This window comes from Seriola aureovittata, chromosome 24, assembly GCF_021018895.1.
Source record: "Seriola aureovittata isolate HTS-2021-v1 ecotype China chromosome 24, ASM2101889v1, whole genome shotgun sequence".
In the NCBI taxonomy this organism is placed as follows: domain Eukaryota; kingdom Metazoa; phylum Chordata; class Actinopteri; order Carangiformes; family Carangidae; genus Seriola; species Seriola aureovittata.
The window spans coordinates 1965600-1989931 of record NC_079387.1 but is presented as its reverse complement, the minus strand read 5'-3'; the positions used below and the strand labels follow the sequence as shown (position 1 = coordinate 1989931).

General features: G+C 42.0%; 1 protein-coding gene across 2 annotated transcripts; it reads left to right on the top strand.

The window, feature by feature from the left end:
- Nucleotides 1–14704: 14704 nt before the first annotated feature.
- pou3f3b (POU class 3 homeobox 3b) lies at nucleotides 14705–18929 on the top strand. Of its 2 annotated transcripts, none has more exons than XM_056370093.1 (2): nucleotides 14705–16591; nucleotides 16936–18929. In XM_056370093.1, the coding sequence occupies exons 1-2, from the start codon at nucleotides 15389–15391 to the stop codon at nucleotides 17032–17034; spliced, it is 1302 nt and encodes a 433-aa protein (XP_056226068.1). In that variant the 5' UTR covers nucleotides 14705–15388; the 3' UTR covers nucleotides 17035–18929. The 2 variants fall into 2 exon arrangements, with proteins under 2 accessions (XP_056226068.1, XP_056226067.1); XM_056370092.1 differs by having other exon boundaries at nucleotides 14706–16600; nucleotides 16936–18928.
- The last annotated feature ends 5403 nt before the right edge of the window (nucleotides 18930–24332 follow it).

Genomic DNA, 24332 nt, shown 5'->3' with positions numbered 1-24332 from the left:
ATGATAATCAGTATGAAATAATATATCACAGGACCCATTTGTCTCTATCATACTTAATGTGTTGCTGCTGTTACATATGACATTTTGAATGCAGGACTTTTACTTGTCATGGAGTATTTTTACACCATGTTACTGCTACTTATACTTTAATATATGATCTGAATACTTCTTCCAATACTGGTTACTTCATACCTCTACTGCACTACAGAATGTAATATGTTATTGTATATATAATATAATATATTATTGATCAAACTACTCCTACTACCATTTTTCAGATAGTTTTTATTGTAAGTGTTTTCTTTTTTTAAAATTATTCTCGTGACTCAGCATGAATGTCTGTGATTTTGTAGATTCGACATGTGTTACTAGTTATTTCTTTTCTGTATTTCTCTGCTGTAGCCCTGCCTGCTAATACTGGCGCCCCCACGACCTGTAAAAGAGTTTCATACGGTGCTTCCAGCTCTCCTCTGATTGGTCCATTCAGGGAGCAGACCGATTCTTAATCCAGGAGATTGCAATCACCTGAGTGGTGAGCCTGTTGCTTTTTCTATTCCGTTTCTCCGACCATCCCTTAGTTCTAAATGTTGCTCTATTGACTGGGATTGCGCCGATCAGTACATTAAGTAAATCTTTACACTCTGTTTTTACTGCCCCGCGAAAAAAACATGTATCTCCATTTTCGGAGAGATACACTGAAGAAATAGATTCATTTTTCAATTGATAAAATTCTCCTACTTCTTAAGCTAAATAAACTAATCCCATTTAAATTGTGAGAGATGTGCTGTCACACAGTTTGTCTTAGCTTTGGCGATATTATAATGAACAATATATGAAAAGATAACGTTTAATACTTTAAGGATATCTCATTCATAATACTTAATCTATGAAAGTACATTTTTGAATGCATGACTTTCACTTTTTACAATTTTGTATGTTACTTTTGCTAAAGTGAAAGTTCAGATTACCTCATCACACCTTATCATTCTACAAAACTACATAAAAACTTCAAACCAGTTCCCAGCAGAACCGGTACTTCACGTCACTTTTGAGACTTCAAGCCATCGTCTGTCACGCTTCCGTGTTTTTCGCATGAAGTTTCCGTTTGTGCCAGAAAAGCTGCTCGTTCATTTGTGCAAATATTTGTCAAAAGTCCACCGCCTGCATTTTGCGGCCTACAGCGAGCTCATGAAAGCGTTTTCCATTTGCTGTGCTAAACACACCTCTGTGTCTGGCAGCTCTTTCCTGGGAACACGATGTGTTTTCAGTTTGTTTGGAGTAAGCAGAAGAAGAAGAAGTGTTAGCATAAGCAGTGATGGCCGTCCTCACCGAGACAAAAATACAGCAAAGAAACTCAGATGTCAACAGCACAAAATGTGTGTAGAAGGACAAAACAGGGCCACCTGCACTGTTTGATTGACAGGTGGTTTCTGGAAAGTGCAGTGCAGGAATACAGTGCCATGAAATGCAGAGTTAAATATTTAAAATTATTACATTGAGCTAAAATCAATGCCGGTCACCATAGATACTTTATTTTCAGTGCTACTGAACCAGTTTTACAGTAAATTCCTGTAAGAAGTGAAACAAATCCACTAGTTTTAAGAAAAATATGAACTAAACTTGAGACTACGTGGTTTGTTTTGCAGTGTACAGTAGGTGTAAGGGTGTTAAATGGTTTCCTAATACAGATAAAGTTGTAATTTGGGCTGTTAGTGATCTCTTGTGTAAAAACACAAATCTGGACAGAACCCTGCACAGGAGCAACATTTAGCAGAAAACAGACATGTAAACATATGGATCACAGCTCTGACATAATATCCTGTGGGTGCATTTCATCTGCACTGAAGACCATAAGACACGCAGTCAGATTACTGGAGGAGCCAGGCAGCGTTATGTAACAGTGTCATCCTGAGTTTTAGCTGGAGGAAAACACACAGGTTGGCTAAAGTAGAGTTTCTGTGACAGATATTGACAATGCATTGAGACGTGTGTTAGTCATTGTTGGGAGGATTTGTGTTTGTGGACTGCTAATCTGAAAAGGTCTACGACAAACACAGCCACACACACTAAGGAGGACTGAATTTAAAACACACACACACACACACACACACACACACACACACCCCAACCACAGGCGTAACCGCAGAGAATTGGCCATGCTTTGCTAAGTTTTCGTCTCACACCTACAATACGAAGGCTACAGTCTTGAGAATAACAAGACGCGCTGCACAGTGTAGAGGAGAGAACGGCGTGCTGCATGTAATTTCATCTTACATGACACCCTGCATTATCTCAAGTTCAGTCATACAAAGGAGGCGTCCCTGTGGAAGACCTTGATTTGGAGGTTGTGGCAACATAATACGAGCTTGCAGTCTTTTCTCCCACTCTGACAATGGAGACATCCACACGAGCAGTGATGCTGTTTGAGGCAATATATATTGATACTAGCGTGTGCGGTGCCATAAGCGCTGAAAAGTCACAAAAATGTGTTTTGTCCCAACCTGACGACACATGACGTATTGAATGTGACACTACCTTTCAGGCGGTGTGAAAAATATTCTGAAAAATGTGAAAACTATTTATATCAAGACAGAAAAACCTGTTTAAATCCTCAGAAGGACAGATTTAATGTGATGCTGCTTGGCTAAAAAACAAATCCTGTTATTCATTTTTTGAAGAAAACACTTGCCAAAACAGGCAACGAATGGAGACACACACACACACACACGCGCGTAGGCTCAATACACATGTTCACACACAGTCAACATCACTTCCTGGAATGATGTCCTGACAGTGCACGACCAAAAGCCAAAAGCAGAGAGGGATATTTGACTTGACAGTCCATGCTGAGGCAATTTTCCAACATGGTTGAACAACAAAGTTCTATTGTGCTCTATTCTGTGCTGCATTGTTTAATTCTCTTCAAACTAGCCATCATTTACACAAGCTAATGATTCAAACTCAAACATAAAAAAAAACAAGCTCTGAAAGGAAAACAGCGGAAAGGGGTTAGTAGAATATGAGTCCTCTCTCTAGTCCTGTGACATACACTGCCTTCCTAGCCTGGTTCGCAGTCTGCACTGAGGCCTGCTGGTGAGTAATGTGTGGTGGGTGTGAGCTCAGAGGGGTCGGCGGCCAGCGTGCAATCCCCTCAAAGCCGCTTTTGTGATGCTGCTGGCTTGAACGCTCACGTCAGGCCTGGGCGAAGACGGAGGGAGGGGACGGGGGGGGGGGGGGGGGGGGGGGGGGGGGGGGGGGGGGGGGGGGGGATCTAGCTGCACCTCTGTGAAGCAGGGAGCAGAAAGCGCGTGGATATAATAATCACACTACTGTAGACGCTTGCAGTTTTCACACAAGCAGAAATCACGTCAGATATCTCTTCTGGAGACTGTTGAGTCAGGGAATTAAAAGACCATGAAGAAATTTCGTTTATGGACATGTGAGCATGAAGGAGCTGCAATGGCATAAACTATAGTCGGAAAACCAATTGTCAATTAATAATAACCTGTTTGCATAGCACTTTTCCAAACAAAGTTACAAGTGATTTTGGAGGAGAACAGACAAAAAATAGCAGCGATTACAGTAAAATGTCAGAAATTATAGAGAAAATACAAAGAGAAATAAGTTTGATGTATAAAGACTGAGTTAAGAGACGGGGTCAAAAAGCAGTAAATACTGAAAGAGAAGTGTATGAATTTAGTTTTTAGCTGATATTTAGAGGAATTTTCAGAGTTGTTGTTGCAGAGTTCACAAATCAAAAAGCTCTCAAATGTTTGCAAGAGTCAGAACATGGAGTTCTTTAAATGTAAAACTTTAAAACCCTAAAAAAAAAAAATGTAGTTTCAAAACATAAGTGTATCTTTATTCTTGACAAAATAAGCAACAACAACAATCAAGGAGCGGGCTATTGCATGAAGAATTTAACACTCAGAAACTCAGCTGATCTGCTTCATCAGGACTGTGTGGGCGTGGTTTGACCATGTCACTGACTGTGACCTGGCAAAGAACACAGAGAGGAAAAAAAAAACTCAAATACAAGAAATCTCTCGTGTTAGATTTCCCGAACTGTTGTAACTGTAGCAGATAATTGTGTGTTCGTGTAGGCTTGAGTAGGTTTTCAGGGCCTCTGAGTTTGGACCCGGCCACTGCTAGCAGAGTTTTCTTGCAGTATCTAAGGTTGAGTGGGTGCAAAAGCTCAAACTGGAGCCAAACCGTGGAGGGCTTAAGAAAGTAATAAGTAAACCCTTAAAATCAAGATCAACTGGTTTGCAATGGCTTAAAACTGAGAGGATCTCTCTTGTTTTCTAACGACAGTATGTAAACCTTTATATGTAGAGAGTTCTACTATTACCAGAGCTTCCATAGCTACTGAATAGGCCTTTATTAGCTGTTGTAACCAAACAATCAGAGTCATAATGGTTGAAAAACTAAATCTACTGTATGAAAACTGACTGTGATCCTTCAAAATAACTGAAGGGCCCATACTACTACATGTAAAAGCATAATCATCTGTTCATACCGCATACCACAGTTAAATACCTCCATGATGGAGGGTGAATTGCATCACCTAAATGCCCCCTGTTGCAGCTGATATAGCTGCACGTTAGTAGCTTCTAGTTTAGCCAGACTGTGTGTGTGTGTGTGTGTGTGTGTGTGTGCGTGCGTGTGTGTGCGTGCACGAGCTGTAAGCCCAGGGAGGGGAAGAGGGAGAGTCATCTAGAAGAAGATGTATGTAAACCCATTTCCAAACAAATGGGCCTGACTGCACGGCAACGGGGAGAGGTGCCATAAGCGTCCGGCGTGCATAATGCCGGCATGAATCAAGACTTCCCGGCTGCTGAACGTGACCACACAAGCTCTCGTATGAATAGCACGTGTCACCCGCGGTCACATATCATCCACAACACTCTCCGACCCCAACGGCGGCCCCCCCCACCCCACCCCACCCCACCCCACCCCCTGTTCTGAAGTTGAGAGTCACTCATCATTATTATACACGCCTTGAATCTGGAGCTAGCTAGCCACGCTCAGCCAGTCATACATGTTAACGTGGCGTGTGTGATAAAGACGCAGCACAATATAATGCATGCAAAACCTGCATTGCATAATACAGCGGGTGTCAAAGTGTGGCCTGGGGACACGCAGGGGCCCTGTGTAGGCTTTTAAAGGACCATATACTTTTGAATGCATGCTGCAGACTTTTAGTTTTTTCTACTCTAGCAAGCAGCCATTTATTTCCCTTCACTTCTGTACAATATGAAAGTCAATGAGCCCACTCTTGCAGCAAAGCATTTTGCAAATCACATTCCTGTGTTTTAGCACTCTAAATACATTCCCCCTAATGTTCCAGGCAGCCACTGGTTTCCATTCATTTCTACATGGTATGAAAACCAGTCAACAGAAATGGTTTAATTCATCAGTTTTTGTAAATGTTGTATTATCTTCTTGTGGCAATGCAGTTTAAGCACAGATTGATTTGAATTGCTCTGCCTCAGAATGATAATGTAAGTTTTACAGAAATGAATGTCACAAGAGTTTGAAGAGTTTGCTAAAAAAATAAAATAAATAAAATTGAAATGGTACATCGGTCGAAATCAGTGGCTGCTGGGGACAAATGTGTGAGGATATCTCAGATAAAAAACATAATGAACTTAAAAAGCCATAACAACAACTCAAACGTACATCACATAGTAACACTTGTAAGTACTGATTTTGGAGTTGCGCTCAACGTTCACATCCTTTACTTTCTGCTCCATCCAACCCTCGCTGGTCCCATTAGAGCTGTAGATTTTCTGCTCATTTGCTAAGCATGATGGATCATCAGATGGATCGTAGGAACGTGATGGCGAACACTGTGCGCTGTCTGTCTCTGCGTACGCGTCGCACCTGCACCTCCACACATGTATGTACTGTACAAACGCACACAGGCTGGATAAACTAGGTACATACGTAAGGGATAACCGGATTCTATGGAAGCCACATGTGCAGCCCTCTGTGCTCTACAAGTGGAATATTCATAGATGTATGCACAAAACACTCGGACACACACATACACACTTAGTCCGTGTGGACCATGGGGGCCGGCTGCCTTCACCCCGAGAGGCCTGGCTCTGAGTCAGGGCCCCGCCGGCAACTCCAGCCTCCCCTCATACCCCTCAGCTCATACATGGCAGCAACAGTATGTGTGCGTGCAAAGCACGTGTCTACAAACATACGACTGTGTTTGCAGGCATTGGAGAGCCTGTGTGTGCGTGTGCGGTTAGGGGTGGCAGGGTTTCCCTCAACGCGATGCAACGAGGCCATCAGTTATCCCTGATTGGGATGAAGGCAGTAGTGTTGGATTTGTGCTACAATGCGGTGCCCATAAAGACAGAGAGACGACATTTCCTCCCCATTTCCCTCATGAATATCAAAGGCGGAGGCAGCGCCACCACCACAACAGCACATAAGGAAAAATTACAGCCCTATTATTTTATTTGCATTACCTGTAATAGGCAGCATATTAGGTGCTGTATTTATTGCCTTATCAGCAGCAGCTTGGCTGTAAACATTTGCAGATTTATTAGCCACGCGGGCTTTGCCCAAACATCACACGTAATTACTTAGCAAATACTGCAAAGACGGTATCCGGAGGTTTTTTTTTTTTTTTTTCTTGTTTCTACTACTTTGTGGGCTTTGCGATGGATTGACCAGACTTAGCCGAGAGAAAGCAGGCAGCGTCGGTGTTGGGGGTTGATGCATCTATCACAGATGGGAGATCGTAGAGGCTAGTTTTTCCTGCTGCTGGCTCGGACCCAGACATGCCTATAGCCTCGACAGGGAATCAGAGAGTGGCTGTTATTTGTACAGCTTTATATCCAGAGTCACTCCTTTCGGGGATGTGGTTAGTGTTGTTTTTTTTTCTCTACCTGAGCGCCCCGCTTCCATCCAATTATGTTGTTTGTCTTCTCAAAGGCCTCAATACCTCTAGCTTTGCAACCACCCCCCCCACCCCCACCCCTCCTTGCTCTTCCACACACTCTGTTCCACAAAGTTAGATAGAACTAGATCCATTAAGTTGGTGAAATGAGCAAAAAAAAAGTGCGAGAGAGGGTTACCCTAGGTGCGCCCGTTCTTCTGTTATCCAATTTTACTGGGATTTGGAGTGATTTGCGCCTGGCTCCCCGAGGGAAATAAATACTTTGATTAATGTAATCCTGGGCAGGGAGGTGCCACAATCCCCCCCCCCCATCCTCAGGGAACGCCACTGTTTAACAAACAAAAACAAAAAGCAGGGACTATGGAGAGACATGCACAGTGGCTACAAACCATGCTGCTGAAGACTTCTATAGATTTGACTTCCTGTGGATTTAGTTTATTTATTAATTACTCTGCCTAATAACACAATATCATTCTTGATTAGCATGTGTAATACAGTCTAATAGAATAGAAAAATACCAGCGTGTCCGTCGACTGATTTGCATACACAATAACACTGTGGTTTGTTTTGATGCTGCTGCTGGATGTGGGGGTGCTTAGGCATGTGTGTCATGATGATGTGTTTTACATCTGTATATATATGTGTGTGTGTGTTTGTGTGTGTCTGTGTGTGTGTGTGTGAGAGAGTTACAGAGAGAGAGAAGAAGGGATGTGGCCGAGACTGAGGCAACCAACACCCAATGAGAGATGGGTGGAGGGATGAGGGTGGGGGTGGGGTGAGGCTGAAGACTGACGGACAAAGCACCCCCCCCTCTCCCCCTCCTCCCTCTCTCCCCCCTCAACCAGACACACATACACACACCTTTCCTTTCGCCCTCTCTCTCTCTCTCTCTCTCTCTCTCTCTCCACCACCCCTCTGACTCAGAAAGCTGCACTTCATCCTATCTTTGCCGATCTGTCCCCCGTCACTCACCTCCTCACCAGCCGGCACTAGTGGACTAGTGGTTTTGTGTGTGTGTGTGTATGTGTGTGTGTGTGTGTGTGTGTGTGTGTCAAACAAACACCTGCCTTTGAATCAGGCCACATAGATGAATCTTTTCCTCCCTTACGTCATGTTTTCACCAAAAAAAAAAAGACGTGACCTCTGCAACTTTCGACATTTATTTCCAAATTAAATCACACCTCAAAGTTATTTTATTAGTTATATGTTATTATAAGGTGACTCATTTTAATCTGTTGCTCATTCTGTCTGTCCACAAATGAAAACTTAATTAATTTTGTATAATTGAAACACTTTTTATTCCGATTTTTTTACTTCTTTGCTTAAAAAAATCAGTTCTAATCATTTGAATTAAAGGCAAAACACACACATAGAGGAAATTACTAATAAAAAAACACACATCCTGTCCTTTAAACTCATTTTTTTTTCACTTTAGAACCTTATTTTAGGCCAAATTATGACATCCCTATTGATTTCCAATCGCAGATCCATACCAGCTGTGCTGATACATGTCTGAGCCATGGCTCATGGTGAAATGAGGAGTGAGCACCACGAGAGTCCTGTGATAACACTAAACATAAAATCTTTACCTGCATGTCAGCCCATTTACAAGCTGTAGGCACACAGCGCTGCTCTGCTAATACAGGGCAATTACCAGCCCCATGCAGTGGAATAAGAGGTGTGTATAACTCTATATTGGCATTTATTAATAGAAAATTAATAAAGTGTCCCTGTCTCATTTGAATGGGTTAAGAAAAAAATCCCATTCATGTCCTAAATTGAAGGCATGTTTAATGCTTACACTGATATTCAGTGTAGCCCATTTAATTAACGGTATAGTAGCTACATTATCATGTAAGTGCTCCAAGTTGGATTCGGCTTTAAATCAAGGTTTAGCCTGACGTGAGACGCACTCAACGTATGTCGTTTGGCATTAGTGACTGGACCAAAGGGAGGAAAATAAATTATGTAGCCCATAGGCAACTTAAGTAGGCTATAATTAAAACGGCAGGAATTGCATCAATTTAATCTGAATATTGTAACCAGGGGTTGCAGTGGAAGCTACAGGCACATACACTGGGTTTAGCCACCTTTTTGAGGGAGACATAAATCTGCATGTCAGGTGTCAAGAGTTTATGGCTGCTGTAGAAAGTAGAATCAAAGTGATGAGACAATGAGGAGGTTTTATGAGGGAGAGAGAATTGATTAGTGTTGTGGGTAAATAGATTTTTATTCATATTAGTGAGTATTTTTGGCTTGTGTGGACGTTTTTATTCCCCCACTGAATGTGATCACATTTGTATATTTTTTCATTAATTAAATCACCTTGAAAACAGCAGAAAAGAGCCACTCCCTTATCACCTCCCCTGGTTTTTCTACATTGAAATTTTCTGTTTGGAAACATGCATGCAGGCGACTCCTGATGTATTTCTCTTGTGACTGGGGGGAAAGCAAGTTCATGAAAGGATCTTGATAAATTAGACAATCTGCTCCTGGAGGAATAAATAAATGGCCTCCTGCTACCAATAACCGTCATTGTTACGCCATGACAGAATGGGTGCATAATGCAGAGTAATAACGCACAGTGCTGCTTTGATGCTTTGCTGCTGCTGCTGCTGCTGCTGCTGCTGCTGGTGATGATGACGATGATGAAGAATAACAGTGGATAGTGCAACACTAAATGGCCGGTCAAGCATGCAGAGAAATTGCAATGCACTAATTCCCGGGATGATTCATGAGTCCTGCCCGGCCCTCATTTGCTAATAATTCTTAAAGTCGCCGGTTGGTCATATGTTTCCACAAAGACCTGCTGGCTCACACTTATGGCTTATAGGCTACTGCAGATGGCGACTGGCTTAAAACAGCGTGCAGGGCCTATCTGATCACAGACTATTTGCATATCAACCAACGCTGCGCTGTCACTGATAGGCTGCTGTCACTGGCCTGCGCTGATCAATACAAGCAGCTCCTGTGAAAATAACCACGTACGTGCGGGGTCCAGCCTGCAATAAAATCGGGATATCTTTAAAAATGGGATAATTAAATTAAGTTGTTGTAAATTGCCTCTGGGACTGAGGGATGAACAAGTATATAGAATAATATTAGCGAGAGCAGGAATGAGTGAGGTATCGCACATCAGCACTGCTCTATTTATTAAACAGCTTCATGTGTGCAGCCTCACTTTGTTTTTCTATGAAGGCCTCTGGAAATCTGTCCCCATTTAGTCATTTCCCTCCTGTAACCCGGTGATATCTTAATCGCCAATCCCGCCATCAATGTCTGTCTGAGAGTGTAGCTGTAAGAACGCACCTCTACACTGCAAAAATATAGACATGGGTGTCATGAATAACATTTAGTCTCACTTTAAATAAAAAGTAAGAGCTGTCAGTGGCTCACAGTGAAGTGGCTTCAAATGCATATGGTGCAGAACGACTTAAGCGGGTGATTAAATGAAGTCATTACAGTAAAATCATATTTTCTTCATTGTTAGAAGAAAATAAAAAACTGCACTAGAACCAAGTGGAATAATCTCACAGGGTCAGATTTTTAATTTGTAAAATAAACAAATACAGTTATTTTGATAAAATCATGAATATGATTTTGAAGTGTGACATAAGATGGACATTTTTTTTTGCAGTGTATGCTTTACATATTTGCAGCATTTGCATCACGAGTGAGCGCGACACCTGGCGGCAGTTATGATTTTTTTTAATTTATTTATTTATGATGAAGCCAACAATGAAGATCTATTTCACCTCCAGCCTGAGCTGCAGCAACAACCGTGCACAGCAGATACTGAGAGCAGGATTTCAACACTGCGCGTAAAAAGCAAATATTCCTCATGCCTTTCCTCTTAACACTGTAAAAAAATAAACAGATGAATATAATTTTCCCAGCATTTCCTCGTGGAAAATAGTGCGTTACTTTTCTTCCCAGCTACGCATCACAAAACGACAGTTTGATCTTATTTTAAAACATCGCGATAACTTAGTTGCTCCTCAGCCAAGTCATGATTGCTGGTAAAAAACCAAAGTAACGTGTCTACTCGGGTAAAGTCAAACTTAGGCCACAGTCATGAATAAACTGAGATTAAAAAAACTGCACGCGAAGCTGCGATCGTTCATAGTTATCAGTCACAACCCAGCAACAGCTTATTATTTCTCCTCCACGCATCAAGTGCTGATGGCGTTACTGTAACGCGTTACCGCCCAGCACCGGTGCTGCTGGCCCGGGACACCGAGGCTCTTTTCATCTCGACTCCAGTGCACAAACATACAGCTTAATGCGACTAGTGTTTCCCCCTTTTATTGGGCTCACCATGGCTACCAAGTGCTGGGCTCAGAAATGCACTCCCCATCAATGAAGGAAAAGGAGTTAACCCGTGAGAAAAAAAAAAAGAAAAAAAAAAACCCTTAAAGCAAAGTGCAGCGAAAACCGACCGACTCGTCCCCAGATTCTGGTTAATGTGTGATAGATCCTCAGTGATGTCGCAGAAAGTTGTGACAGACACTGAAATGCTGTGTTTTACTTCTTACGGATCATGCTGTCCGCTGTTAGGTAATTGCCTGTGACCACATCTCTTTTGCATCTGCACTTTTCTTTTTTCTTTTTTTTTTTTTTTTGAAAAATCTGTCGTTTTTAGTTTGAGTTTTCTTCCTTCTTTCGCTCCTTGGAACAGCTCCAAAACAAAAGCAGGAAAAAATAAAGAGCAAGCCGGTCAACAGTCATTACAATCCATGCTTGTTTACAAGCAATCATAGGCTTTGTCTGTCTTGACGGGTGCAGTTTAGGAGCGAGCTGCGGTCGGCTGCCTGCTGCATATAAACTTTAAACAAACTTTGCAGCGGTGATATCGATTTATATTAAAGGATTTCATATTGCACTTGCCTACGCGATCCCTCTGGAGGATTCAACCGAGGGGTCTCTCTCCTCACTCTCTCTCTCTCTCTCTCTCTCTCTCTCTCTCTCACCACCCCCCCCCCCCCCTCCCCCTGCTCCCTCTCTCCCTGCTTAAAATGTGATTGATTGCACTTTTCTCCGGTGGACATTCACTACAAAACAGCACGGCTTATCCATCTGCCCGCTATTTATATAAAAAGAAAAAAGAAAAAAAAAAAAGCTGGTGCGTAAAAGCAAACAGCAGCGCGCGTATTGATTTTTACGCATTTGGGGGGGAAAAATAGGTAAAGGGACACGCATTTGCAATTCGGTTTTAAAAATAAGTTAAAGAAGATGCGGCTGCATACAGGCGCAGATGTAGCATGGAATATCAGTTAAAGCGAGGACCAGTCTATGAGGAAGCGTATTACAGCTGCAGTGGAGAAATGCGCGAGAAGGCGATAAACTCTAACATTCCTCAAGCGTAAAAAGAAACCCGCATCGATGACTGTTGACTTACCTTGTGTCCAAGAACAGGGAAATAGCTTCACATTGTTCATATGGCGTCTGTAAATGGTTATCTCCCTTTCCTACGACTCGGTGCTCCCTAAGATTTTCTTTCCTCTGCCTCAACTGAGCAGGAGCACTCCTCGGCTCCCGCTATTATTTTCACTAAAATATATGAAAATTTATGCAAATGAAAATCAGCACTAACTGTTCGTCTCTTGTTATACTTGGGGATGATTTTTTTTCCTCTCCCCCCTTTCTTTCTTTTTTTTTTTTTTTTTGCATACAAAATAAATGAACTCCCCCAGCAGGGAACTTGGGGACCTTTTTATAATAAGCAAATAAATAATAAACACATCATATATCAGAGAGTGGTTTTTTTATCGGCGCACGGTGATTTCGGGGAGCATTTCTGAAATGGCTTTTTTGAAGCTCTCTTTATATGTTATATGTTTTTTATTTTATTTTGAGGGGTTATCTTCTGTGTGTGGAGCCCTCTTCCCTGCTTATGTACCCTTGGTGTCACGTTTCTGCTGGCCGCCTGAGACGCCCTTTCAGATCGTGCAGTGTGGATTGAACAGCAGTAATTTAGACAGAAATCCTCACTGTATATTAATGAATAGAGGGCCCCATGGCTCTGGCCCCTAGCCTGCCTATTCAATGTAAACAAATCCACGAGGCTCCCTCGGTTTTGAGCCCAGTCCAAATTAAATCTACTGGGATGAGAAGAAGAAGGGGGGCACTGGCATGGAGTACACAGCCTGTGCACAGCTCCACTGCCTTATATTTGCCCTTAAATCCCTTCTGCAATAAAATCTTTGCGTCAGCTTTGATTTGGAGAGCTTATGGGTTTAACGCATGACATGTAGCCGCAACCTATAAACAAAATACTGTTAATCCTGTCAAGAAGTCACCTGCCGCAGCCCTTGTTTCGGCCAGGTGGGTCCAGCAGGCTGCAGACACCCTCAACTCAACCAATGGGTGCAGTGGGAGCTATATATCTGGCACTTGTTACCACCCATGGGTGCATCCATAGGCGCAGGGGTCCCACACACTAACAAAGGCCCCATTCATCTACGGGTTTATGTGGTCATCTTAAGGGATGGTGCACATTTAAGGGCGATATCTCTGGATTTTTTTTTTTTTTCCTTTCTTAAGCAGACGTTTCCAGCATCGCCACCCCGCACGCACGCACACACATCCCCCAAGGACTGCTCAATTTGCCCTTGTTTTGGCTGCCACTTTCTCTTTCACTGTGCTTCAGTGAGGTTGCCTGTGCGCGGCGTTTCCGCATGGAAGCATCCCCGCAACCTTTGTGCGTTAACTCCTGAGGAGCCGAGGCGCAGGGCTGCACTGGCTGCACTGGCTTTCCTGCACTCGAATCGTGACGTGCACTTGTCGTGCTCTCTCTTCTACATGTTTCGCATGTGCACATGCTGCTCTGAGGTGCATTAAAGTGACCTTGATTCAGGGCAGAGTCAGTGTGCAGAATGATGGTTTTATTGAATTAAAAATCATGGCTTTATACCTTTATAAACTTTAGTTTGTAAATTTAGACAAAACACTTTTGAAGTGCTAATGAGCAATTCAACACACTATATAACCACGTAGCTTCATATAACAAGATAAAACATGCAGCATCCAGTGAAGCTTTTTTCTTCCTTTTTTTTATTCTAAGCCTTTCCTATATTTTTCATGAGTGGCCCAGAGGGAATTGAACCCTAACCGTGGCAGCACTGATGCTTTATTCTATTACACAATCAGGTCAGGTTACCAGATTATTATAATTGTTGCCAATAGATCTTATAATGTCAATGTGCATGGTTTGAATAAACTTGCATTAATACTAGATATGTCTGTAACAAGACGAACAGAGGGTAAAAGTGGAGTTTATCCACCTATCTGAGCTGACATCAACCTTTATGATGCTCATTTATATTAAAACTTTTACTTTCAAACAGGTGTAGTAATGCATAGACACAGAGGAAAGCACATAGTGAAGCTTTTCTTCGAAAATAAAAGTATAGCACGGTGTCAGTTTGAGACATGATGATCAGGAAGCAGAGGTCACAGTTTATCGACCTCTTTTATTTACCCCTTCACCCCTGTTTGTGTACTAGTATCTCAGTACTGTTTACTACCAAGTTGTCTTCCCCGTTTTGTTTGGACTGCAATTAAAAATCAGCCAATTGGAACAGCCGGAAGGAGGGCTCGTGCGCCCGGAGCAAGGCTGGCACGACCTGCCAATCACACCCCGGGTAACCAATCAACGGGGACGCACGGGGTAAACATCCGCGCGTCGTCGGGCTTGCGGGGGGGGGTGGGGGTGTTGGGGGCGGGACTACACGGCCTGTCAGGGAGAGAGAGAGCGAGAGAGAGATATAGAGAGAGAGAGGTGGAGAGAGAGAACAAGCGAATGAGAGGAGAGGCTTTGCAAGCAGCGCCGTACACTGTTATACTGGACTGTACTTCAACGGGAGTTTGCGGTTTGGCAGGTTTATATACATCAAAACAGAACAAAGAGAGAGGCTCTACAGTGCTATAAAAGAAGAGAGAGAAAAGAATAAAGCGAGGGAGAAATCTCTGCGACTGAATTACAAAAGAACTGAGGACACTCTGCTAATGTTTTTCACATCCAAAGGGGACATAAACTGGGACTTTGGACATTGTGGAGCATTTGCAAGGCTTTTTGTTTTTTGCGACCTCCAAAAGTTTGTTTGGGACAACTCCTTTTTCTTGTATATTTGAATTTTAATGTTCACAATTTCATCCCAGTGCAAAACTTTCTAAACGGACTGCACATGGTTTCAAAGGGCTTTTGAAAAACCTGGAATTTTATTCGTCCTTGTCCATGCAGAACTGTTTGAAGTAGAATGTTGTAAATACATGCGGATTTTATTCAGCTTTCTGCCTCCGTTTTTCAAGCTTTTTGGCGTTTTTTACGCACGTCGATGGTATTTGCCAAAAACCTACCCATACTTTTAAAGTTTGAATAATTCATGAGATACAATTTGCCCGCTCGAAAGAAGTGACTGTAAAAAGGGAGGGGGGTTATCCACAAACATATTCATAGGGGTTGACGGAATGGCCACCGCGGCTTCCAATCCTTATCTGCCCAGCAATAGCATCTTATCGTCCGGCTCCATCGTGCATTCTGACTCCGGAGGTGGTGGCATGCAGCCGGGCAGTGCTGCGGTTACCTCGGGGTCTGGGGGCTACAGGGGAGACCCCTCAGTCAAGATGGTACAGAGTGACTTTATGCAAGGCGCAATGGCAGCGAGCAACGGGGGACACATGCTGAGCCATGCCCATCAGTGGGTGACATCCCTCCCGCACGCCGCAGCTGCTGCAGCAGCAGCCGCGGTCGCTGCAGCCGAAGCCGGATCGCCCTGGTCGTCGAGTCCCGTCGGGATGACGGGCAGCCCGCAGCAGCAGGACGTGAAAAACTCCGGCAGAGACGATCTGCACACGGGCACCGCGCTGCACCACAGGCCCCCTCACTTAGCTCCCCACCAGACTCACGCCGGGGCTTGGGGTAGCACGACTGCGGCTCATATTAACTCCATATCCGGGGGCCAGCAGCAGCAGCAGTCGCTGATCTACTCCCAACCGGGGGGCTTCACTGTGAACGGGATGCTGAGTCCTGGGAGCCAGAGCCTGGTACACCCGGGTTTGGTGAGGGGGGACACCCCGGATCTGGACCACGGCAGCCACCACCACCACCATCACCACCAGCATCCGCATCACCAGCACCACGGCGGCGTCAACAGCCACGACCCGCACTCGGACGACGACACGCCGACCTCGGACGACCTGGAACAGTTCGCCAAGCAGTTCAAACAGCGGAGGATCAAACTGGGCTTTACGCAGGCGGACGTCGGCTTGGCTTTGGGCACCCTGTACGGGAACGTTTTCTCTCAGACAACCATTTGCAGATTCGAGGCTCTGCAGCTCAGCTTCAAAAACATGTGCAAGCTCAAGCCTTTGTTAAACAAGTGGCTTGAGGAGGCCGACTCGTCCACCGGCAGCCCCACCAGCATCGACAAGATCGCGGCGCAGGGGAGGAAGCGAAAGAAGCGCACATCCATCGAAGTGAGCGTCAAGGGGGCTTTGGAGAGCCACTTCCTAAAATGCCCCAAACCCTCGGCCCAGGAGATCAGCACCCTGGCGGACAACTTGCAGCTGGAGAAAGAGGTGGTTAGAGTCTGGTTTTGCAATAGGAGACAGAAGGAAAAACGGATGACGCCCCCAGGAGTGGCACAGACGCCGGAGGATGTGTACTCTCAGGTCGGCAATGTGAGTGCAGAAACACCGCCCCCCTCCATGGACTGCAAAAGAATGTTCAGTGAAACATAGAACAGCACACAAGAATATTTTATATGAAATTAAACTGATTAAAAAACACACAGACTATCGCCAAGATAGCCAAATTTTTTGATACTGTGATTGTGAGGGAATATGAATAAGACTGCAAATGTGTTATCTATTTTTCACCAGAAAAAAAAAAGAAAGAAAAAAAACAGCAACCTTTCCCTTTTTCCTCCCAATCCCCTCAGAAAACGCACCGTTAACCTTTTTCCAGGCCCTGAAATGTCTTAACCTAAAAGGTTCCTTCTGCTTTTTTCTTTCAGGGGCATTTTTTAGTAGATTACTTAAAAGATGCAAGTGAAGCGAGCGACCAGAGGGTGACAACTACAAGTTCATTCCACCAGGTAATTTTGGCGCATTAAAACACACCAAGAGGAAACCAAGTATTGTTTTTTATTATTTTTTCTTCCCCCCCTCCAAAAAAAAATTCTCTCCCTCATTATCCTGTGTTTGATTGAAGAAACAAAGGAGCAGGCATTTTGTATATTTAGAAATGGGACTGAACCGCCCCCCCCCCCCTCTCCATGCCCAACAATAACAGAGGGGAAAAACTGCAACAATATGAAGAAGAGTGACATCCACGACGCTTCCATCATGATTTACAGCTTTTTAATTTTTTCTGAGGTGGATTGCATGGTTTCATTTACACACACGGAGGATTAGGGATTTTTTTTTTCTCTCCATGTTGAGGCCCTCATGAAAGAAAAGACAACCAGGACCAGGACTGTCCCAGCCTGATCTCAAAGATCACCTTCTTGGGGTTTTTTTTTTTTTTTTTTTTAATTATTATTATTTAATGGACTTTGACACCGTGAGTGGATTTTTTCTGTTTTTTTCAACAAATAGAGCATAAGACATTTGAAAAGACTTCAGCTGCACTTATTTGAGAAAAAAAATTCTGAAAATCTGTTGCCAAGTGTGACTGAGTGGGTGCTGTGGATATACTATTAATGCTGCCCTTTCTAAGCAGTATTCTTTGGTAGGTTTTAATAAACAAAACTCTGTAAAGCCGGCAATATAGATCACTAGATCAGATACTGATCTGAGTTATTTACTTTATATTTTTCATCAGAATGACTTGTTTTAATATTTTATTCGGAATACATATGAATTATTCCAAACGGTAATTTATTTTCCCCCAGGAACTTGTGTAAGATGCTTTCCCTTTTCTTGTTTTATTTGATTTTTTTTTTTCTTATATTTTTGGTTGTTGCCCTTATTTGTTTAATTTTTGTATTATCGTTTCTAAAGGAGCACAAATCATCATAAGCTGACATTGACCGTTGTTAGGTAATAAGGGTATATTTTGATGTGATAATTTGATTGTAATTTAATTTCAGTAGTGGTTCCGTACGAGCTGATTGAGACACAATAAATTTGTTAGAATGAAATGCAGTCATCTTGTGTTTTGACATTTATATTCTTATCATACACTGGGCTGTATTTTATTGTTTTATTTATATCTTTTGGAAAGGGAATTACCGTGTGTACTATTTCTGCATGCACAGCAGCAGAAGGCTAATGAAGAAAATGGTGGACTATTTTGAAGCTGCGAGCTAATAATACCCTCCATTAGAATAATGCACAGGCCCTTTGCAGAAAATGACAATATTCCACCTTTAAAACTAAAAAAGCTGATTTTATTTATTTACCAAATATTAAAAAAAACTAAGCTTGGCGTATTAATATAGATTTAGCCGTTTTAAGAGCCCATAAGGTCCTAAGTTATTGCCTAAGCTTAAATAAACGTCCACAATCGTTTGTTATCATCATCCCATAACTGTACATTACCATTTAAATGGAAGATCGCGGCCAGTTTCAGGCCTGCACAATGGCTCGTCTGTTTGTTTACATCTGCTGCCTCTTCAGGCCTTGGGCAAAAAGCAGGAGCCCCAACCTCAGCCTGCAGGATGGACAACAGCCGAGGCTGGAGTCTGTGTTGTGGCGGGAAAAATAAATAAAGAACAGAGACATTTCTTAGAGAAAGAAAAAAAGAAAATCAAAGGGATGACAGACGCCGCCGTATTGTGGGTGTTAATGTACAGAGCGTCCTAATGTCCTGACTGTGTGTTATGTAATATTTACGTTGCAGATACTGCATCACATAATACTGATAAACACATTTAGTATAATTATTAGGCTGCTCCACGAGCGCCTGAGTCACGCGCTCGTCAAAAAAACACCAACTCTAATCTGCAAAATAATTGATTTCCATTCATTGAAATGACAGAATTGAATGTTAAGCTGTCTGCTTTGGGCGCACGCGAGATTATGAATGAGTGCGAAACAAAAGTGTGTGCTGATGTTTGATGTGACTACAAACATGGCAGACCCACTGAGCTCGGCAGGTGTGTTCTCAGGTGTGTGAGCTGACATGTTGTAGTATCCGGGGCACTGGGTCACAGAGCTTATTGACTGTGTCTGTCCAAAGCTGAGCTCAGCCTCTAACTGCTCTGCTCTGGGGATGAATCAGTGAAGAGCTGCTTGACACTGTCATATCAGGAACTGTTGTTTCAGGAGTGTTGACAGGCTTGGAGCGGGACAGGCCCAAGAAAGGATCATAAAATAATGTCCAACTGTTTTGAAAGGCACTGATGAGGCGCTCGAGCTATCATCTTATTTCCTACAATAATTCTAAATGATAAAAGCAGCACTTTGGCTGTGTTATATGTATATTTATACCCTATAGCCTCTATATATATATATTATTATTTTTTTTTTTTTTAACAACTGCACTATTTTTCCGTCACGGCTGCAAGAGGCAAATGTGTTCCTGGGTCTCAAACTTTTTTTTTTTTTCTTGAGTTGTCTTGCTCGCCTATTCAGCAAAACTCACAAAACGTGTCCTCTCGCTGCAGGATTTGAATTTCGCGGATGATTTCCCATACTAGTTGCTTAGCAACTGAATTCAATGATATAGAGAAGTAGGCATCATTTTTCTTTGTCTCCATTAGTAAAAGTGGCAGCACAGACACGCTGTGCATGCAGTCCTCAAAACTTTAGATTTCATTTATTTACGTTAATGGCGTTTTGCGAGGACGTTTTGAGATGTAAGGCTCCCTGAAATAAAATAGTCAAAGCTGGTCGGCTGAAATGCACTGCTCATTTAATTATATTTAAAGTTAAAATGTTGATGGAACATGAAAGAGAATAATAAGCTTTTAAAATATATTTAGGCCTATCGTGTGCAGTGAGGTTGCTCTGGCCTCATGTTGTCTACCTATGCACTTGCTCATTATGCATGCAGTTCCTGTGCTGTAAAATCCAATGCAAAGGCACATGACGTGCTAAAATAAGCCTGCCATGCTGCCCAACTCACAAGACCTTCACCACAGAGAGGAACACATGAGCTACTTGACTATGACAGATCCCATACAGCAGACCTGTGCGTTTACATTGCGCACGCATATGGATACAGCAAAAAATAAATAAAAAAAATAAATAAGACACACACACCTCTTAGAGCAGCCAGCAGCAGCTTGCATGGTTTGTGCAGAAATATCCCAATCTAGTGAGAGATTTTACCAAGGGCGACACAAAAAGAGTTTCAAATCTCATAATGGGTTTTGATCCGCCTATTCTCCAACAGCTTTGCCTTTTTCATGGGTCTTCAAAACCATGTTGGCAGCAGCATGGGTGTGCGTGTGTACGGCAGCGCTGCACAGGCCTGCCTGTGTGTGTGTGTGTGTGTGTGTGTGTGTGTGTGTGTGAGTGTGTGTGTGTGTCTGTGTGCACCGATACGTTCAGGCCCTAGGAGCACTTTACTTTCCCTGTTATTGATTTAGGACGCCAGTGGCCCAACAGGCTCGTCGCGCCCATTCGCACTAATTAAAGCTGCTCGTTGTCACACCACTGTGCCCTTTAAAACAAGACTTCAGCTGGAGAAGTGGAGGGACTCCGGATTTGTCCTATAAAACCCAACTTTTAATGTCTAATTATTATTAATATTTCATGTGGCTGTCAGCAGCACGCGCCCTTCAATCAGTCACTGACACTCACATGAAGAGTAAATGTAATAAAAAATAATCTAATTACACAGATTTATATTTTATACAGCCGCCTGAGCAAATAATAATCTTTAGGCCCAAATTCAGTGTATTTCAATATTAAAGTATGGCTTTGATACGTGTTGTAGCCTGTAGCTTTGCAGATGCTGTTTATAGCTGTAGATATGATGTAACGTAATTAGAAGTACAAATTAACGCACTTTAGTTCACTTTTTAATTATATATACACATTAACGCGCTTTAATTATATTTATTATCTGTGTATACGGCTACTTGGAGGGTTAAAGCACCTACTTCTGATCAGGTTTAATATAAAGTAGAATAAACACAGGCTACTTAGTTTTTATGTGCTGTTACTTGCTGTCGCGTTGTGGTTACGCTGTGTGTCTTAAAAGAGTAAATCCACTGACATGTACAGTATAGCAGGTCGGTGTCAGGCTCATTCTGACCTGGTGAAAACGTGCATATACACAATGCCCCCCCCCCCACCCACCCTCCCCTCATACTGTATTTACTCCACGTGTCGAGCACATGAATATGGATTATCCTGAGCTGCTCTCCGCAGGGAGCCGTACTCCTTCACGTCCACATGGATTTATCTGTGCTGCAGAAAAGACGCTCAGAAAATCTCCTTCTGTCTGCTTGTGACTGCTGACTTCTGATCATTATTATTTTTTACTGTTATTTAAAGTAAGTATAGTGGCTTATTTCTTCTATTCGCCCCGCGTTTGTTTGGTTCTCACGGTGGTAAATATGGGTGCGATGCAAAAGTCTGTTCCACTTTTTTTGTTTTGGTTTTGAGATTATTTCTTCTCTTTTTACGTCATTATATTTTCTTTAGATGATTAACTGCGAATAAAAAGTTGGGTAATTCTCGTAATCTCTTTATTGCTGTAATTTATGTTTTTTTTTTTATTCAATTTTCTGTTCATGCATTATCTTGTTATTGTTGTCAACAGAGCCATTTGGCACATATTTGAGTTAATTTATATAAATAAATTAGCCAATCAGGAGTGTTTAATGTCTGTAACGACAACAGTCATTATTATTATTATTATTATTATTATTAATAATATTATTATTTATCCACATTTACAGAAGAGTTTTTTTTTTGCTACATTAGAATATTAAAAAAAACATAAAATGCAGGACAATATCTAAACAAAAGCATGAGAATCATAATAGACCTACATGTAAATAAGAGCTTATCAAGTCTCTGTTCTGGCTGCTGCAGGAAAAGAAGAAGAAGAGGAAGAGGAGGACGTTTTTAAAATATGACGTGACTCTCGGGGTTTCCTCTCTATAAATTGTGAAGGTCATGGTTTTCTGAGCAGGCAGGATGGATAGGTAGAGGAGGGGTGAATGGAGTCTGAAGGCAGCTCAGCCATACAGAGGTAATGTGCTTCAGCATCTCATCTGCCTGTCTGCATTTCAAAAGCACATAAAGCCTCGTGCAGTCTCACGTTTTTGCTTTCTTATTATTTTTTACCCCCTTCTCCTGTTTCCAACTGCGGATTGAACGCCTTTAAAACAACAACATGAGTGATTCTGTCAGCTTTAATTAACAAGTCACATACATTTATAACTGACAAACAGGACAATAATGATCTTTAGCAATTTTTGATTATTTTTTATACGGATTTTCAAAATAAAGTGAGATCAAACACTTAAACTTGCTGCTTAAAACAAATCCCAGCCTGAAAATAAGCCCAAAAAGACGGAAAATAAATAATACTCCTATAGGCGTTTATAGTGTTTAATGATCCAGTATTAATTGAATATTTCGCCAAAACTGGATTTCTTTTTATTTTGTAGTAGCGAATCACCGCTATGTTCCTATAATATTCAGAATATTCTTATTTTAATTTCTTCATTATATTCCTATTGGGATATTTTAGAAAGTGTATTATCTACATTATAAACAATAACAGTAAACTATACGAAATGTCTCCCATAATATTCCCATTTGGAACTTTCTTAGTTATAGTGTCCTCATACTGTTATTTCTACTATTATTATAGGAACTTTGTCAGCACTATTGCGTTTTTATTCAATTTCCCCCACACACACGCACACACAAACACACTGCTGTGTTGTAATAAGTTGGGTTTTCTACGGGACGTTTTTTTGGCCGGAGAAATAATGGGTCTACGCTGTAGGTCAGTCCCCAGTGAGCAGCCCACACACACACACACACACACACACACACACACAAACACACACACACACACACACACACACACAAACACTATTTCTCACAGCACTGATGGAAAAATAGAATAAAAAATAATCAGGTGCATATTTGTTTGTTTGTGGTCATCTCGTCCACAGCCTGTGTGTGCTCCCGCTCGGCCACTCATTAGTGTCAGTCGTGTTGAAATTGTTGCCTGAGAGAGATTTGGTGTCTGACTGAGGGAAAAGTTGCAGCAGAAACAAACAGGCCCCGCACCAAGACACTCAGACTGGATCTCTACTACATGAACGTTCAGAGCCTTTGCATCATTTCCTGCTTGCAGATAGCCTAACTCTTCTTCTGTTCATAAGTTAGTCCCTCAGAAAATAGAAATGTGTATTAGACCTATTTGTTTGTTGCAGTCACTTACAGAAAATACACATCTTTTTAATAATATAATCACTTAAATAACAGCATTTAAACCAGGTAATTCATGTCGTTTTTTCTCATCATATTTACCAGCATTAAAATAATTAATTATATAATTTCTTCATGTATATCTGAATATTTCTTTCCACAGTAAAAAAAAAACTCAGTTACAGATACAACACTAGATATATTCACTATAGAACGCCCTCTCTCCTTTATGATGGGATTCACAGGAGGAAATATCTCCTCCCCAGCTTCCCTGACCTTACAGCGCCACCCAGTGGCCGCAGGAGCCGGCTCCACAATTCAAACGCTGCTGTCATTATCTCCACTAGAATCAGCTGCTTTAATTAAAGTCACTTAATAAAGATGACATTTTCATGTAGTTTTGATTATGGAGATTTAGATTTTTTGAAAGGGGTTGTAGCCACTCTGCATGTTTTGTGTGCCATTTTATGAGCTTTACACAAAATTTACAGGGAGTTTTTTTTTTTTTTTCTGGCACTGGACTAAAGCAGCCAACACGACATTACTATCCTTAAAATATGCATTGTTACTGCTCTGGATTAATTATATATCTTATGTATTATATATTTTTCTTTCAGCTGTTGCTCAGTTCAATACATATTGTCGACATCCTGTGAAAACCATGTATCTCCAAAATGTCAACTTCTCCTGATCTACAAAAAAACCCCAAAAAACAACAGCCCTGTTTTCAACTATTTCAGGTCCAGTGGGCTTTTTAAAGGGTTATTTATGTGAAGAACTTGTAGAGGAGCGTCTGAAAAATTTAAAATTCAAATTTGGAACTACATGGTTTTCACTTCAGCAGTGACATGTTAGCTCAGCAACAGAAAAGTTGCACATTTAAATAGAAAAAAAAGCCATTTAATTTGACACTGAGTGTGTGAGGACATTTGTGATGGCTACACGGTTTGGTCTTTTTTTTTTTTTTTTAGAACAGTGCTAATGCTGCTCAGATATATTCTGATTGTTTAGCTTTCATATTGGTTTATCTGGACATTTTGGAATTACATGGTTTTTCCAAAAT